Genomic DNA, 15,645 nt, shown 5'->3' on the forward strand with positions numbered 1-15,645 from the left:
TTCCTTTTCTTTTCTTCCAACTTCAGCATCAGAAATGTCAGTAACGCAGGCTTTTTGTGGCGCATCTACTCGTATTTCAAGCATAAACTTTTACACAAAGGCCTGCTCGATATGTCAACACACCACCTCAAACTAGGATTTTAGCACTGTTGAAAAATTTTATTGCAGTCAGCCTTCAACAGATGTTACAGAGGCTTCAACAGATGCCTCTGTAACAGCAATTCAAAGCTGTTGTTGGGAAACTCGAGAACAACATCAAAAACATCTTGCATTTACTGTTCCCATTCTGCCACCAATTGAACCAACTACAAGCACGACAACTATGGGAGCTATGATTGGATAACTCTGTTGGCGTCACTTTTACTGCAGAACGAAAGATGACAGCACTCACGTCATGTCAACCTCGTTGAACGTAGTCAGCATGGCATATACATTTTGTGCATCCTTTAGACGTTGTGCGATCCTTTGCCGCATACGGTTCATCTTCACCTGTGCAAGAATGGGCGGCGAGGGTCAGAAAGACAAGAATAACAAGGGGCAAAAGAAAATAAAGAAAGCAGGGGTGTGCATATAGTAGTCTTTGAGGCCGAATCAAACAAGGGAACATTCGATTCATTATTCAAAAATTTTGAATATTCGCGGACTCCTAGAAAAAGGCTTTTCTTAAAAATGCTACCAGGTGCATAGAGCAGTACAGAAAGATTATAAAAATGGCAACATATTTTTCATACCGTGCTTGAGTGAAAAGGAGGTTAATCTGAGTTACTGTATGTACTGTTTGTTAAGGACCGGTTCAAATTGGCCTATTGTTTTTTAAGAAGCGATGAGAGACATACAGAAAACCTGTCTAGAGGGTTATTGCAGGACTTTTTTTTGAACTACAGTCGCCAACCGATTTTTATGGACCTGCTCGATTATTTGGATCAGCCCTGCCACCTGTCTTACAGGATCAATGCATAACAGTGACTGAAAAGTTGGATGAGCCAGCGCTGGTTAGGCCTAGATGTTGGCGGTGGCGAGTGGCAAGCTGTGGTGGGAATGTCACACTCTTGATACGCCCACACCTCTAAGGGGCCACCTCGAAGATCATGCACGTAGGGTGTGAGAACACTTGCAAGGACTGAACTGATGGCCGCGTGATGAAGCCAAGCTTGGGTTTACAGGCAATCAGCTGGCAACTACCATGAGTGCATACTAAGTCTTTTGTGTGTTAACTAGACGGAATGGTATAAGCTTGAGAGCGAGAATAAAAAAAAAAATTAAATTATGGGGTTTTACGTGCCAAAACCACTTTCTGATTATGAGGCACGCCGTAGTGGAGGACTCCGGAAATCTTGACTACCTGGGGCTCTTTAACGTGCACCTAAATCTAAGTACACGGGGCTTTCGCATTACGCCCCCATCGAAATGCGGCCGCCGTGGCCGGGATTCTATCCCGCGACCTCGTGCTTAGCAGCCCAACACCATAGCCACTGAGCAACCACGGCGGGTTGAGAATATCAACCTCTGAACTGAATTTGCCCTATACAGGCTAAACTTACAGCGTTGTCAGACAACGTTGCATATGCAACATCTGCATTGCGCCGTGCGATGGGCAAATGCGACAAGCAAATGTGGTGCAGCACGCAAAACCAATCCTGTCACTGGGCTCGCACAGAAAAAGCTATCGTTCATCCATCAGCGAGTGACGACAAGTGCCGGCAGCCTAGGTTCCCTATAAAGTCCAAGTGTGATAGGATTGTGCCTTGCACTCTAGTTTCTGCGGGTGAGAGGTAAAGCCTGCAAGGGCGAGCCGAGAAGCATGGTGGCTTGATACATGCCGTCCTCCCACATGCGCATCCCAATGTTGGAGGTCACGTGATTAAAATGCGCACTATAAAGAAGGTGTAGCTGTGGTCAAGCGCACAGCAGAAGGCTCCTTCCTGTTTTTTTTCTTTTCTTTATTTTTTTAAAAGCTGGATGAAAAAGGAAGGTATGCACCACTTTCCTTGCTTCGGTTCAGTATCGACTCCCATTTTTACGGCAAGCAACATTAAGTAAGTAGTAATGCTTTGAACCTTGGCCTCTGGCTCGAGTTTGTCCAAAAGGTGGTCCACGGAAGCGAGAAATTTTGTTCAAAATATCTAGTGCACAGTTTTTGGAGTTCGAATTCACAGGAGCTCTTCTTTTCTTCAAATACATAGGCCTTTGCTGGGGTCAATAGAGCAGTTCCAATTATCCGTCAATTCGAATTATGAGATTTTGAATAATCGAAATTTCAGTGCACTTTGATGAAGCACAACACACAGCAAAATTCTACAAACAAATTCTCTGCGATGGAGCTATAAAAAAAAAACTAATTTGGGCACGGAATTTTTTTTTTTTTCAGACTGCCCAATTATTCAGACATTTCTGCAATTCTATGTACTAAAAATTTGTTGGCTGCTGCATTTGAGGCAACAAATTTTGCCTTATTTATAGTAAATCTTTACAATCAGTTCTTCTAAGTTTGAGTTTCCGATTACTGAAGAAAAGAATTCAAGAACACGGACACATAAGAAGACAGTGAATCAAGCAAGAAACTGTTCATTATGGTACCATTTAGGCTACACAATGATGTTACAGCTGATACTGGCAGAACTACCAGGTGTTTCTTTTTATGGAGAACACTTTAGAAAATATCAAAGAAATTGTGGCGTCTAGGCCCCTGCTAAGTAGGTTACATGGTTGGGCGGACAGTAGCAGCAAGAAAATTTTCAACGATAATTCCGGTATTTACTGAAATATGCTAACCAGCTCTTTAATTACGAACTATAGGGCACACGTATTTGCTAAATTGAAGCCTAGGAGTAATGAAGTCATGTTTGCGCAGCAAAAATCCTAATCCAAAGAAATCCAATGTACGTATTCTAAACTTTAGCTATTATCAGACATGGTTTCACACATGCATCCGGCCAAAGCTTTGCATCTTTTTCCCTCTTGGTGGCGATGTCCTGCGTCGTCAGGATGCCGGTATTAGGCAGCTCTGGTTCTGCATGAGCACAGTTAGCATGTCTCATCCGAAAATGGTCCCCCTTACCCTTTGCTCTGTTCTTGCGCCAACTGGCGCTGCTGCTGCCGCCGCTGCAGCAGTGGCTTGCGCAGCGGGGCCCGGCACCTGAATGCTGGACACTGGAATCGAGGCCATTGGTCCTGCACGTACGTCAAAAGACGCATCTTAAATTTGCGCAGAAGCTTACTCGTTTTATCAATCTGGTTGCCAGCCTGCTAAATCGGGCTGTGCAGACGGCAGTGCTTTGAAATTACAGGAGCGGGATTCTTCGATGATCACAGTCACTAGATTTTGTGCAACTCGGCAATTGACCTGCGAGTACCTACGGGCAACAGTGCTTCTGGCATTGGGCCAGGGAGCTATGTGAAAGAATGTTGTCGGCCATAGACGCTAACATGCCTGCAGCCGAGTCATGTGAAAGCCAGAAAAAATGTGATCGTCTGAGAACACTGCCCTGGAGTCATACAAATGTCTTGATAAGTTTTCATAGAAGACTGAAAATTGTCTAGGTGCTCGCATACAAGTTTCAACAGGAGGTACGCAGCAAGGTGCCATATCCTGAGGGCGGAAGCAATCGTCAGCGCTGATGTCTGTGTGTTTGTTACACTGAATGTTGGATGTAACAAACATTTTCTATGTTTTTTTTTTTAAACCCTCCCTGCTTTCCTAACCTGTGGGCATTGCTGGCGTGGGAGGCGGCGTTGTCGGTATTGGTCCCGATGACGGGGCTGGAGGTGGCGTGCTGGTCACTGGCGTTGGCGCTGGAGCTGCCGGTGCAGCTGCCGGGCGCGCAGCAGCAGGGGCACCACCAGCTCCTGAGGGGGATCCGAGAGAACGGGAGTTGTAAACAACAGCAAACAGAAAATGCCTCGCCAAAATTGCCGTGACTGCAGTCATTATGGCTCATCCATATACGCATTACCCTTTATGAAGTTTATTTAGCTTCTTTATTTACTCGCAGTACTTTGAATACCCCACCAATCATGGCTTTTAATAAGGCATGGATGGTAAATGTAAACAAAACAATGTTTATTTTCAACGTAATTACAGCAGTGAATTATACAACACACTTAGTTCATGCATTCCTTCTGTTCATTAACATGTACCTTAAATAGCTCTTGTATATTCCAATATGCTGTAGCAAGATCATGTGGAACTTTGTCCAACAACAATATATTAACCCTTGAATTCAATTCTTGTCTAAATAAAACATTAGCAGCTGTTACATTAAAATGATTATATTAGTGACATGCTGCTGAATAAATGACAATAAGTTTAATCTGAAAATAAAAAAAAATAGAACTTGCACTGATAAACACATTTAATCATTAAAATAATTCATGTACCTCAGGCAACATGGCCTCTTCTTCGGTGCCATTGCTTCTTGAAGACACCTTGTAATCGACATCAAAGCTTATAAGGGGTTCGTAAATTTGTGCATAGCGAAAAAAAAATGTGCGGACCCTTTGCGCCTGCTTGCCAAGTTGGAAAACGAGATAAGAACAGCACTGAGAGTCAAGAAGCGTTATTGCAACATCTGTCACATAAAAACAAAATCTACATAAAACTTTAGTTTAACCAAATCCCGAGTAGTTGGTGAGAGCAATTATTTTGGGAATCGTCAGGGGGTGTGAATTTGTCGCCAGATGAGTACCATATTCGAGCATAGCCCTTAAAGGATAAGAAATTGTTTCACTACATTGGCGTTCTCGTTGAAGAAAAATAATAGTAATACAAAAAATCAAGGGCTCTATGTTAATGATTACGTCTCGCTTACGTTTTACAGTAGTATCAGGTAGATCGTGGTTGGTCACTGCAATAATTGCTGCATGTCTCTTTCTGGTTGAAGTCTGCACCACAAGATGGCATCACTAATGTGGCTGCTCATCTCTATGTCTCCGGGAATATGGCACAAATTCTGTGAGGAGTAATACGTATAATGCCAGGCTACAACAATTAGTAATGACTGCTCATGACCATTGGATGAGTTAGGTTGGATTACACAGACACAAATCACAATCTGTCAAAAAAGTGCAAAATGCACTGATACAATAAATAAATGATGAAGTAATATTGGAAAACTTCACGTAACACAGACGCTATATTCAAATAAAGATTCACCAACATGCAGAGGGAAAAAGAAACATTAGAAGCTTGCACTAAGGGCGTTCAATGCAGTGTCAATCGAAGCAAGCAACCTATGATATGAGCATCCCACTGTCAAGCAGCTTTTGTTCCGAAGATGCAAAAAAAATGGAGTCTCACCTCCAACCTGCAGTCGGAAGATGTCCATGCCAGGCTGCACTGTGGTTCCATCGGCGGCGAGGATCTCGAGGATGACTCCACCGGCCGGAGCGTGGATTGGCACTGATGTCTGAACAAAATTTGAGTGTGTTAAATGCGTGTACTTTACGGTGCAGAGCGGTCCACTGTTAAAGGCAACCCCCATTTAAGTACCTGGCTACTATTACAGCTGATCTACTACACCAAGCAATCCAGACTATAACTTAAAAGACTACATTGTGAGGTTTAAAGGGACACTAAAGAGACAAATATTTTTTTAAAAATTGCACTTTGAGTTTCAATTTCTTTTCTAATAAGTTGCTTAATACGAGACATTCAAGCTTGAACTTTAATTTTTCTACTCTTAGTTAATTTCATGGTAATAGGTTGCCTGTTACCTTAAAATGAGCAAAAATGAAAATCCCGAAAGGATACCTTACGATTCTAAAATGATGTAGTGTTCCTTTTTAGCACCTCTTTAACATTTCCAAACTGCAGAGTGGGTTATTAAAGACATAAGTGGCTCTGGACTAATTTTTACCGCCTGGGGTTCTTTAATGTGCACGCTACCCAAGCGCTCTTGCATTCCACCCTCATAGGAATGTGGGTGCCACGGCCGGTATTGAAGCCGTGAGCTTGAGCTCAGCATCGCAACATTACAGCTAGTGAGACGCCGCGGCAGGTAGACAATAGCATAACACGTTGACTGCGTCGTGGGCCACTGGTGGGTCACCCAGTGCTGCCAGCTCTAGGGATTCTAGGCAGCATTTAGGGAAACAGGGATATAGTACGTCCAAATATAAGGATTTAAAAAACACAATTTAGCGGGATAACTGGCTTTTCCAAGGTGGAAGCACTGGAGGTCACGGCAGCTATTGCCTCACGTGTGGCTGTGCGCGGGGCCTTTCCTGCCATACACAAGCGACACCTTAGCTAGAAATCAATTTAGAGGAAAAAAATTCTCGCTGCTTCTGGTCTGACAATTCGTGGTGCCATCTTGGTGTGATCTTGGTGCACCTTCAGGGAAGTTTCAATGGAGCAAAACTTCCTGGTGACTCACTAGTGGGACATCATGCACCAGAGGAACATGACAAGTGACCCATCGGAGGGCCTTCACGCACGGGATTCAAGAGGCTTTAAATAAAAGTGCTGCCGCAGTGAACGTGTGTCGATGGTGCGAAAAGGCAGGCGCACAAAACACGAACACAAGACAAATGGAGAAGACAACACAAATGCCTGCCTCTTCGTACTGTGAATGCCAACTAAATTGCTCAGCTTTCTGTCTCTGTATTATCTAATGCAGAGATGTCAGCTTAACATGCGTCCTCCCAGCCACTTCTTTCCCCAAATAAAGTTAAAGTGTTTCAGATATATCGGCATTACTACCAGCTGTGTGTTCTCTATATTACTATATCATACTATACATAATTTAATGTTGAATTCCAATGGCGGAGTCGGAGCAGCCGACGGACTTCGCAAGCGAGCACTCGACTCTGGCGTAGAGCAACGCCTCCAGATTTGCGAGTGGAACACAACATGCGCCATCAGAGCAAGGCGGAAGCGGAAGTTCTATCACGAGTTACCCGGGATACCTTGCGTGTTGTCATTTCCTTCCGCCGTTTGCTCCCAGCACCACCGCACCAGTCACTTGCCTCTTCAGCGCCGTTCACCTGTTTTTTTTTTTTCTTTTAAAGTGCGGAATGGATATCTCGCCAAGCGTGCAGCAGCTTTTGCTTCCTCGCGAGTCGTGACCGGTGGCGCCTCCCAGCAGACAAACGTGGTAAAGGAAATACGTCACGCAGAGTTCCGGTCTACTCTGCCGATTTTGGCGGAGCATCTTTTTCTGCTCCACAGAGTGACTCCCGCTCTGAATCTCCTCCGACTCTCTCATTGGAACACCTTATTCTCGTCCTCACTCTGCCATTGGAACAAACTTGCTCCGAAACGAGCAGAAAAATTTGCTCCGACTCCGCCATTGGAATTCAACATAAGCTTGTGTAACAAATATGATGGAAATTTATACTGGTAATCCAGAGCAAGTTCTTTTATTAATTAATTAGTTAGTTAATTGATTGATTGATTGATTACTTGCTTTGCAGCTAGGGTAATGTATTACACTGGGCGACCTGGATACATTGCGAGGATACTTTTCCTTGGAGCATTTGTTTCTTATATGTGCAGCTGAATTCTTAAAGTCGGCGATAACAAGGATGCAGCTTCAAGCGAGCCAATCTTGGAACACCAGAAAAGAACAGAAAATGAAAATAAATGTTTAAAAAAACAGCTACATGTTTGTATCTTCCATGGGCCGTTTCAAAGAATCTAGCACCGTGACAGAGTACTCTTTCTTGCACTGCCGCTGAGACCCAGCGTTAGCTGGAAATTCAAGGGCGCATCACATCACTATCACCAGCTCAGTGAAAGGTTGTGTCTCACTTTAGTGCTCAATTTAAATACTGACATGTAATGCTGAGCATATTTTCTTTTTGTAGCTGCATATTGTGTCAGCTTGAGGCTTGATTAGCATTTCAAACATTATAAGTGACAGTGGCAGGGACACTGAAAGCATACCCCCGCCAACCTCGGTAAGTAAACATCCCACGGATGTGACAAGGACGGGGATAGCCCACATTTTTTTTTAGAGCTTGCCCCAAGCACAAATTTATTTGTGAGAGATAAATGCACGCTTTTTTTACAATTATTTACATTTAGATGTGACACACAAGCAGCCGTAAAGTTGGAAGAGCAGAGACTAACAGTTTTTACGTCACAGTGACTGTTTCAGTGACTTTGCTGTAGCCAATTTCGTCTGCTTTAAAGAACCTCTCTGTATGAACTTGCTCAAAACAAGTACCCCTCTGGCATACTAGCACCATAAAAAGACTTCTAACACACGGTTGGAAGACCAACGGGCAAGATTTTCAGTAGTAAACGAAACTTCTTTTTTGTAAAGCTTGACACACAGCTTGCAAAATTGTAGAATGAGTCAATATCTGTAAACCTTACAAAAAAGTAGGGAGCGTTCAGTTACCTATGCTGAAATTACACTGATGCCCTGACAAAATGATAAAAACACAGACAGAATAGACAGGAATTACTGTGAATACTGTTTCCAAAACTGGACGCACATCGTAATTTTCGGGACAGTCTGCCGCTGTGCAGCTTGTTTTTGACTGGCAGACTTGCAGTTGCGAAATCCAAGCAACAGCTCACGGATACAGGACAATCAACCAGTGGAATTCGCCAAGTAAACTGCTCATATAAGGGTTACCAAGCGCTAAAGTGAAGCTGTAGTCAAGCTTTAGTAAAAGGGAAATGAAGAAAAAGCATGGCTATTTAAGAAAAAAAAATGTTTTACTAAACAATCATCCAAAGAATCTTGCAATCTCCAATTTGCAGCATTTGAACAAAAACCTAGGTCCAGCTTAAGACAACCACACATATACATAGTACACTGTCCACACAAGGCAGCAAAGTGTTGATCCAAACAGTCTAGTGCGTCATTACTATTAAATACACAGTCAAATTAGCTTAGCTGATCTATGTCAGTTGCCATTTGCATTTGTTGAAACTTGATGAATATGAAACTGATGATGCTGACAATCACAAAACTTGATGTTATTCATGCACAGTCACTGTGCCATTAACGTAGGCTTGACTTGATGTCCAAATAACAGCAAGTTGGCACTAAGCACACCAACATGGCAGGCCACAACGTACCTTGTCAGTTTCTACTTCGCAAATAACTTCGTCCTCGGCCACAGTGTCGCCAACAGCTGGAGGAAACAAAAAGTGCATATTGAGTTTCTTGAAGCTGTGTATGCCAAGCATTTTTTCAAAAGGAGCGCCACATATATATGATGCCTTCACTCTAAAAAATATTTACACCCCTTGGTGCATATCTGCTCCCCAAACAATCGTCATTTGTCTTGCTTGTGTTCTTCCTTGAAAACTCTGCGCTCTCTACTTTTACGTCAAGAATGTTATGACGCGCTGATAACATGCATGCCGTTCATGACCTGGAAGTACCAAGCAAGCAGCATTACAGAAGAGAAAGGCATGCAAGATAGATGAAACCATGGCCGCTATCGACACGATCATGGACAGCGATCTTGCATTTCTGAAGGCACGTGGCTGACACGTGCAACAATTCAATACAAAACTACTGCTTGCCGCAACGGCTGTGAATGAAACCGTAGTGGCTATCGATGCGATCGTGGAAAGCAACTACGCAGTTATGAAGGCGCACGGCCAACACAGTGTTTATATGTGGTGGTAAATATAACCATAAAGAACTGCAGTACATTGTGCTGGAAACCGTTTGTGCAAGAATAAAAGCTTTAAACGTACAAATAGGCCCGAAGTGTTCCGGAGTTGCTGTCATTTATGTATGATTTCTGCCGACGACTAGTGCGACGTAGACTCCACCGCTTCATTTCAGATGGACGCTAGCGCTGTTTTCGTTCTTTTGTGTCGCACGTTTGCACTGCTTCGTGCTCGCTGAGCTCCGAGTTGTCTGAATTGACCGATGTGTGGCCGAATGCGTCTAAATAAACGAGGGTTTGATTGCACAAAATAATGCATGCGCCTGCTGGAACCATAGGTCGAATCCGAATGATCAGATTTTCCAAATTAATGAGGGTTATATTACCGAGGTTTTACTGAACTGCTCGTTTGTGTCGTCCACAGTAAATTTGAAGCGAACATTGCATGTCAAAATGGCACAAAAATTATGTTGATTTCGCTGCAACAAAACAGTGGCACGATCTGTTACCACTGCGGTGATGCAAGGAACCCGCTACGATGACACGCTGCGTTCGACATAGCCCTGACAAATCACCATAGCGCTCAATAAGGCTTTGACTGGAGCTAATTGTTATGACATCATTCTGTTTATTGTGCTATACTGTTACACAATGGACAAAGTTGGGCACGTGTGTGTCAGTTGATTTTATTTTGCCCTTTCTCTAACGGTATAGGGCAGCATACAGAACGACAACATAGCGCAATGGGTCTCCCTGGTGCCACCTGTGCATCAGGCAACTAACCGTACAGGAGCAGTACGTGAAATATGCACGATCACAGTGACTTGTAACGACTTGAGGCGCATTCACACGGTCTCTGTTAGCGCCACTGCGGCTGTGCTATGCCGGGTATGGAGGCCCACGTGTGGTCCTGAACGCCGTATTTTGGAGGTCACGTGATCTGCGGTTAGTGCCGGGGTGTGAGCAAAGAAGGCCGCGGCATCCTTCCCTTGCACCCAGTGTCGGAGGTCATGTGATCTCAATGTTGGAGGTGCAGGTCAGCGAAATGACAAAGGGTGCAGCAGACCAGAGAGCTCACTTTGGTACAATCGCACACACTCCCTGCTGGTCAGAGCTTCTCACCATGCCAGCACTGTGACTGCGCATGCCCGAGGCCCATTGAGCGAACTCTGTTCATCTGTGTCTCTGATCACATGACACTACACGTGTTTAGATAGTGGTAAGCAAATGTTTACAGCAGTTTATACTGCCCATAAAACTAATAGCCTTACTTCGCGTAATATTCTAGTACCTTGCTATCACTGTCAATGGTTTGCCCTTCGGGCAGAATGCAACATTTTACTTTTAGATGTCCATGCAATTAAGTGCTGTATTGCATGCCCGAGGCAGTTGGCATAATGCCAGCTTTGAGAATAGCAACAATAATTCACACAAAAATCTAAGCATTCATTCCAAATTTTTTTGGATTGTTTCTCTTACTGCTGTTTTCGGCGGCTATTGTATAAAACACTTGTTAGCCTCAATCACTGACTGAATTCAGCTTCGATAACAGCTTCATGCTCAGATTAGATAGCGCATCTTGATGTTGGGCAGTGCTTTCACAATGGCAGCCATAAGAGATTTTTTTAGCATGGTGCAGCTGTTTGTCAGACTCCGTCTCAGCCTTTCTTTTGTTATTTCTTTATTTATAAATTTTCATCAAGTTCTGTAAACACTATGAAGCCCTAAATCAATGCTCTGCTTCCAACAGCAGGTTAATAAAATTCTGGGGTTTTATGTGTCAAAACCATGATCTGATTTTGAGGGACAGCTTCATGGAGGACTCCAAATAAATGTTGACCCCTTGGGGTTCATTACCGTGAACCTGTTGCGCAGAACATGAGCATTTTTTGCATTTTGTCCACACACACATGGTGAGAATTACGCACTGCCCCACATGCTGAAGTCATAGCCAGAAATCCAACCTACATCCTCGTTTTTCCCAGCGCAACGCCACTGTCACTCAGATACCATTGTGTGCACCATGGTCGGCTGAATGCAGCTCTCTTCCCTAAATGCAACAAATTTCCTTCAAAGTGAACCACTGGTTGTCTGAAGAGAACGTTTCTACACTTCACGTGTGCTTCAATAACTCGGATTTAGCCACGAGCTTAAAGTGTGTAGCTTTTCTCAGTACGGATCATCCCAAATTTGCACACAAAACTCGAGCTTACTGCCAGAAAAACACCGAAGCAATCAAAGAGTGCAGAAAAAACCCGTTTGCTCAGGCCAAATGCACGGGCGAACACAAAGAGAATGTTGTCACAAATGAGAATGCGGATGCGTACCTTTGCTCCAGCGGATGTCTCCCTCACTCAGGGATTCGGCCAACTGCGGGCACTTGACGGTCCGCACTTCGCCGGCGCCTGAAGCGGCAGCGGCGGCGGCTGGTGGTGACGGTGCTGCTGGCGCTGCCGGCGCTGCCGCTGCTGCTTGTGGAGGTGCTGCTGACGCCGCTCCACCACCTTAAAACACGAAAATTGGTTTCATCAGGGTTTTAAGGCTGTCTATATATATATAAAGAAAGACAAGGCCTTTCAAATGGACATTAAACACGAGTTATAAATGGAGCTGTACAAGTGAATTAACCCCTTCCATTCAACGCTGTCATCTCGAATGCTGACCAAAAAATGGAAAAATAATTTTTTAAGGACCCCAGGGGCCAGCACGCTTGACTTTCTCTGCCAGGATAACCTGCTTCAGCTTGTGCTGCCCCACGGATTATGTGCCACCATCTGCCACAGACGAAACTGAGATGAAAGCACCGAGACGAAACCAGCTCATCCATGGCACTGCCGTCGACGAGCTGAGCTTGCCCTTGGGCATTTTCACCAGAACAGCATGTACAAACTCAGCTGGTCCATGTCATGGAAAGGGGAAAACTTATGTTATGGCAAAAGGGGCAACTTTTTTTTTCAGCAGTGGAGACGTGGTAAGCCAGAAAAAGACACGAAAAACTAAATACAAGTGCCTCCCCCACCCCCTTGCTTTGAAATACCTGCTCCAGTTTGACTCAGGCCATGTTAATTGTAAATTGATAAAGAATAATGACACTGCATTCCAAACAAACCAAGGACTACACCTAGCAAGCTTAAGGAACGTTTCAAGCACAAAAAATGGCTGCTACAGCAGAAAATAATTTGAAAACTTTGATGCCTCACATAGACAATGGCATTGAGTATTCTGCTCTGGAACCAAAGAAGAGTTCGGCCTTCATTTACCTCTTTAATAATCAACATCTTGCTGCCAAAGCAATGAAAATAGGATTTAAAAGGAATGCTTTAAGACCAAAGCTAATTCACCGTTCCTCTATAGCATCCCTTCAAGCCCTTCAAGGACCACGCCAAACTATTTTTGAAAAACTAAAGCAGTGTTTGATAACATCAAAAACCGAAACATCCATCGTCTACAACAAGCAAATTTCTTCCTTACTGGACAGAAATGACAAAGCTACACAAGCTTAGCTGTCATATGCCCCCAAAAGTCCACTAAACCCAATGGAAAAAAAAAACTCAAGTATCTTTAAGTGAATCGCCTAGCTAAAAAAAGTTTTCCCAAGGTCTTCAATATAATGTTAACATATTCCAAAGCTTTCCACAAAGTTTCAAAGACAACTGCAGACTCTTCCACATGCCTGTCAGGTCAAGCAAAAATGGGCCTGAATTTTCGATAAATGTGAAATGCACTAAATGCAAAATTAGGCAAATGTGGTACGCACTAAATAAATGCAAAAGTGCGCTGAATGTGGAAATTCATTTGCTACAATGCCTAAATGCCACAGGAGCATAACTCATTGGCCTAGCTAGAGTTTGGTTATGCCCTCTCTTTGTCTTCGATCTCCTCTCTCCCTCTGAGCCTTGTTAATGACATTTCTCCCTTCTCTAGGCAGTGGCCCATGTCCTGCTCAATGCGCTGGTTCCTGACAGTGACAAAGTGCCTGCATTCATGCTACATGCAAAATGCACTAAATGCAAAAATGCAATAAGCCTGAAATGCAGCAAACGTGAAAAGTGCATTCGAAGTACTACTTAAAAGCCACCGGAGCATAACACAATGTGCCTAATATTCCGTTGTCCCCTCTCTTGCTCTGCTTATCTCCTCTCCCTTTTCCAACTTAATAATGAACTCTGTCTGGCGATTGGCCATGTCATGCTGAATACGCTGGTTCTAGTCAGATGACTGCAGCTTAGCTCAGTTGGACTTGGTTGGTGCATGGGAGGGGACCACATAGGAACACTGTGTTCAGACGGGCTGCTTTTCTGGCTCAAAATAATTCAGTTGTCCGCCTTGAGTGAGAAAGTTATGGTGTTGGCGACAAAGGAGATGTGCTTAAATAACACCTCCTATGGTTTATGAGAATGGCTAGGATAAGGCGATAACCGTCGATCATGATGTACAGCTGTCCAACGTTCGATTCACCTAAACAGCAAATGTCAACAAAGAGAAAAAGAAGGAAGGTCCTGCACACAGAATTATCGAACATGGCCAACAACAGCTGCAAGCCTTTCATGCGTTGATGACCGGTACCTTTCAGGATACACGTAACAGCCATGTGTCCTGCCAGGTACTTATCCCAATGTGTGAAGGGCCCTCAGCTATTGTCCTTGTTCGGTGATCAACAGCCTAATGCCTATCGTTTTCCAGGACAAGTGCAACACGCACGTGTCCTGGAAGGAAACACGCATGGGGCAGTGCTCCTCTGTGACATCTGGCAACACTGCTCAATGCCATGGGATCCAAACGGGTACTTGCCAGCTCCAACTTTGAGCTTCATGATCTCCTTGCCAGGCTGAATTGTTGCTCCATCTTCGACGAGAAGCTCGGCAACCACTCCAGCAGCCGGTGCATGAATCGGCACTGAAGTCTGCAAAGACAGTGCACCGCTCAAGTGCATGCAACCACCTCAGTGACATATAAGTCACGGATGCATACACTCAGTCACGACTGGTCCCGAAACAGCTATTACTGGAACTGCTGTCGTCCTGTCTCGGGGTGTTTCCTGCTCTCTCGTTGCAAATGCAAAGTACCTTCTTTTTCATTGCAAGCGTGGGTTCACAAAATGGATGAATTGTCAGTTACCTCAGAGTAGCCACGAAAGATGCACAGAAAACCCAAGAACTGTGTCCACACTTTCGCAGTAGCCCATTATTCAACTTTGCTCTGGGATCTGTTAGCCTCCTGGTGGGCTCAGATGGTAGTGCGCCTGCCCGGAAAGGGCATTCGTCCTAGGTTTGATCCCTGGACCAGATACATTTTTTCTGCTATTGTGAGACTTTCTGAGAAATGCATATGGGTCTATTTTCCAGAATTATGGCGCAGCTAAAGACGAGGGCCGACAGAAGCAACTGAATTGTCTATGTTGCTTCTGTTGTCTCTTGTATTTTGCTGTGCCGCAATTATGGCAATTAATCATGCCCCAACTGGCCCAGCAGCATGCTTTATTGGATATAGCTCTATAGATTCGTGCTACTCTTGGCTGAGTGAAAATTGTTTTTTTCTTTTTTGTTCCGGAAGTTTCCACCACCTTCCACATTTCTGCAAAACTGATTTGCCATATCCAGTATCCATGCACTTCCAACGATTAATTGACTCTCACTCTGCAATCTTCTATCTTCCTGGCCAGACCAGATGGTACAGCGACTGTCACGGAAAGGTGTTCGCCTTGTTAGATCCCCGGACCAGGAGAAACTTTTTCTTAATCTGCCAAGCTTTCTCTCCGAGAGAGTTCTTCAGGCTTTTTGCTTTTGTAACTTCATGCTATTGGTTGGTGCATGAGAATTTATCCCTTTCATAAAACTGCCTCCACCCTGCAAGTTATCGAACTGATTTGTCTTTTGTTTTGCTACTGCGTGTGTGCTCTGATCACTGGAGTACTGCATTTTTCCATCATTTGAAATGTGCTTTCGTCACTGCGAGTCTGCAAGGCCAGGCTCGTTGCAGCATGTTCAATTGCAACAGTGCTCAGTCATTCACGTGCGAACATGCAATGGCATTCTTTTCTGCTTTTTCATCAGTGTACTTATGAAT

At 44.1% G+C, this 15,645-nt stretch overlaps 1 protein-coding gene across 1 annotated transcript in view; it reads right to left on the minus strand.

Annotated features, from left to right (window-relative positions):
- LOC135905694 (dihydrolipoyllysine-residue succinyltransferase component of 2-oxoglutarate dehydrogenase complex, mitochondrial-like) overlaps window positions 1-15,645 on the minus strand; it is a 48,603-nt gene that overhangs the window by 8,380 nt on the left and 24,578 nt on the right. The window contains exons 7-13 of the mRNA XM_065436666.1: window positions 14,371-14,482; window positions 11,907-12,083; window positions 9,035-9,090; window positions 5,297-5,405; window positions 3,703-3,846; window positions 3,059-3,171; window positions 392-489 (exon numbers count right to left, since the gene is read on the minus strand). Coding sequence (XP_065292738.1) covers window positions 392-489; window positions 3,059-3,171; window positions 3,703-3,846; window positions 5,297-5,405; window positions 9,035-9,090; window positions 11,907-12,083; window positions 14,371-14,482 — 809 coding nt within the window. The remainder of the gene's footprint in view (window positions 1-391; window positions 490-3,058; window positions 3,172-3,702; window positions 3,847-5,296; window positions 5,406-9,034; window positions 9,091-11,906; window positions 12,084-14,370; window positions 14,483-15,645) is intronic.

This window comes from Dermacentor albipictus, chromosome 7, assembly GCF_038994185.2.
Source record: "Dermacentor albipictus isolate Rhodes 1998 colony chromosome 7, USDA_Dalb.pri_finalv2, whole genome shotgun sequence".
Taxonomy (NCBI): domain Eukaryota; kingdom Metazoa; phylum Arthropoda; class Arachnida; order Ixodida; family Ixodidae; genus Dermacentor; species Dermacentor albipictus.